The sequence below is a fragment of the Haplochromis burtoni genome, unplaced genomic scaffold (assembly GCF_018398535.1).
Source record: "Haplochromis burtoni strain Fernald_Lab_line unplaced genomic scaffold, NCSU_Asbu1 Contig_779, whole genome shotgun sequence".
Classification (NCBI taxonomy): Eukaryota; Metazoa; Chordata; class Actinopteri; order Cichliformes; family Cichlidae; genus Haplochromis; species Haplochromis burtoni.
The window spans coordinates 19,946-22,799 of NW_024583140.1; the positions used below are offsets into that span (position 1 = coordinate 19,946).

A 2,854-nucleotide genomic window follows, 5' to 3' on the forward strand; every position below is an offset into this window, starting at 1 on the left:
ATATATATAAACCCAAACAAACCCTGTGCTACACTTCGCGTGCCTCTGAAGTGTTAAAACATCCCGTTTTCCTCCTGTGTTCTAGTTTAAAGGACAAGTTCAAAGCCATTTTGAAGGCCACATACACCCACTCCAGAAACCTGGCGTGCTTTGTGTTCACGTACAAAGGACTGCAAGCTTTGCAGCAGAAACTTCAAGGAAAGAGTTTACAGTCTCACTCATTTCTGGCTGCCTGTGTTGGTGGATGGTTAGTGTTTGGCGATAACAACAACATTAACAGTCAGGTAGGACAAACTGCAGCCTGTGGGTGTCAAACTTCAAACTTGCCTGTTGCATCTGTCTGTGTTCCGATTATACAACTCTTTACTTTCTACTCTAGATCAACATGTACCTGCTGTCCAGGATCCTGTTCGCCCTGTCTCGGCTGGCTGTAGAGAAAGGATTCATCCCACAGCCTAAGCATGACCCTTTCCCACTCTTTGCCACGCTAGTTTGGGGTATCGTTTTGTGGTTGTTTGAGTATTACCCACATACACTCCAGCCATCACTGCAGTCCTCCATGAACTACCTCTATCATGACAGCAATGTGTGGCATGACATCTCAGACTTCCTAGTTTACAATAAGCCAAGGACTGCTGCCCAAAACTGAAGGTTTATTGTTTTATTTTTTGTAAAATAATCTTTTTTTTAATCACTATTCTAAATATGATTTGATTAAATTTTGCCTTTTTAAATGTTTGACACTGAAGTTTGTATTTGAATGTCCTAATTCTTTTCTGTTTGTCAGTATCAACCAAGTTTCTAGCTAAAGTGCTCAACCATCATATTTAAGTACCATTGCTGAAAGGCAATGGTTGCAGTACTTCCTATGATTTTGTGTTCATATTTTATCTGATTGTACAGATTGTTGGAGATTCTGATTTTCCAGAGCTATGTCACTAAATGTAGTTGCTGTATAATTGAAGAATTAATAAACAACTAAATTAAATTTCTGTTGTCTCTTGTAAACCTGTAGCTACACATTGACATATTTGTGTCACCTCAAGTTGTCAGCTGATTTATTTTAAAAAAATTAAAACATTCTTTAACATTCATTCAGTAACAAAGCAATGGCAGCTGTTATTTTTAACTTATATATGAACTGTTAATGTTCTTTCTGCAATGCATTCTGCAAGTTTGAATGATGAAGCATAATGACACGTATTTCTTTGCGTTTTTTTTTTTTATGAAATAATGATTTCTTCATACTGCTTACGCCTGAACTCCTCCCAGCAATGCATGCAGAAGAAAAACTGGATTTGCATGTTGCAGATTTTGTTAGGTTGTCTTAGTGACTCAAGGTGTGCCATTGTTATATAATATTTAATGTAGAGTGAAATCTTCAAAGGGTTAATCATCACTTTTTGATTGCATCATTTTGTTGAACAATAGCATATTGTTCAACAACGTTGCATAGGTTTTCTAGTTTTATTCACAAAATTGGTCCAACGTGGCCAGTTTCAAGAAAAAACAAGTTTAGTTGGTTGAATTAAGCAGGTGCATTCTCTACTGTATACTTGTTAAAAATGTTCTACAGTCTGTTATTTGAATTGAAATATTAATTACTTTAAAAATGCTATAAATGGTAATGTATACATTTACTAGAAGAATCCATCCATTTTTAACTGCTTGGACAATTCAGGGTCACAGCGGTGTTGGAGCCTAACCCAACTGTTACACAGAGAGAGACCTGCACCCAGGGCAGTCTATAACAGGCCTATCACACAGAGACAGTCATTCACATGCAGACTTTTGGGCATGTTGTACATGCATGCGCTGGGAGAACATGCAAACCCCACACAGAACACCCCCAGGTGGCCAGGTATTTCAGCTAGAACTGTCAGCTCACTGATGGTAATAGTACTTGTGCTTATGCATTCCTTATGAAATTACATCCTAGTGTCAAACTTACAGAATCACTTTTGATGCAAAATTCAAATGAGAAGTGACACTGACATGGATGATGACTTTCAGTGTTTCAATTTAATGTTACTTTATGTTCTCCATTGGTAAATAACACTAACGATATATAAAATAAAAAATTAAAAACACCTTTAATTTGGCCACGACAGTCCATGCTTTAGTTTATCAGAATTTTACTTACCCATTGGTGGTAATAATACTGTACATATTATCATAACACCATAAAAGGGCTGTTCTGAACGAATGTGCTTATTTCTATAATTTAGATAATACTATCTGTTAAAAGTAAATATAGGCTAAGTACACTTACACCGTACTTCATGAACAGTCCTTCTGTGTAGACAAAAAAAGATTATATATGTGCTGCGACTAAATCCACTGGTGTTACTTGTTAAATGTCAAATGTTAAAAAATAAAATATCAAACAACTTCAACTAAAAACACTGTTGATGTAAAATAATGCAACACAGTACTGTTCACTCTTACACTAACACTTTTCAACAAATGGCTTATGTTACGATTTGAGCAAGAAAAGTATAATCCAGGCAGATATGAAACATAGAAAGCAACAGTTAAAATTCATGAGAGCGAGTCAGTACTCATTCTCCAAAAATGCTTCCCACCCAAGATATTGTGCGTGCTTGTAATTATAAGTGGGTGAGCGCTCCTTCACTACAAAAACATTTGCGCAATGATGATGATGATGCTAGTTTCATTAAGAGGCAAACCAGAGTGAACAATGACGAGTTTCAAATAGCTAACCTCCCACGCTTCTATTCTGGGGCAAAACTCCATATCCTTGTGCAACAACTTATTTGAGGTGGATTAATCAAAGAATTACAAAACCTAAGGAATGTTCGTGTAAAGAGATCAAGTGACAGAGGGGGGGGGG

The 2,854-nt window shown here is 36.6% G+C and overlaps 1 protein-coding gene across 1 annotated transcript in view; it reads left to right on the forward strand.

Annotated features, from left to right (window-relative positions):
* pxmp4 (peroxisomal membrane protein 4) overlaps window positions 1-2,829 on the forward strand; it is a 3,426-nt gene extending 597 nt beyond the window's left edge. Inside the window, exons 3-4 of the mRNA XM_005950394.3 lie at window positions 86-284; window positions 380-2,829. Of these exons, the coding sequence (XP_005950456.1) occupies window positions 86-284; window positions 380-649 (469 nt within the window). The 3' untranslated portion in view covers window positions 650-2,829. The remainder of the gene's footprint in view (window positions 1-85; window positions 285-379) is intronic.
* Window positions 2,830-2,854: the final 25 nt, after the last annotated feature.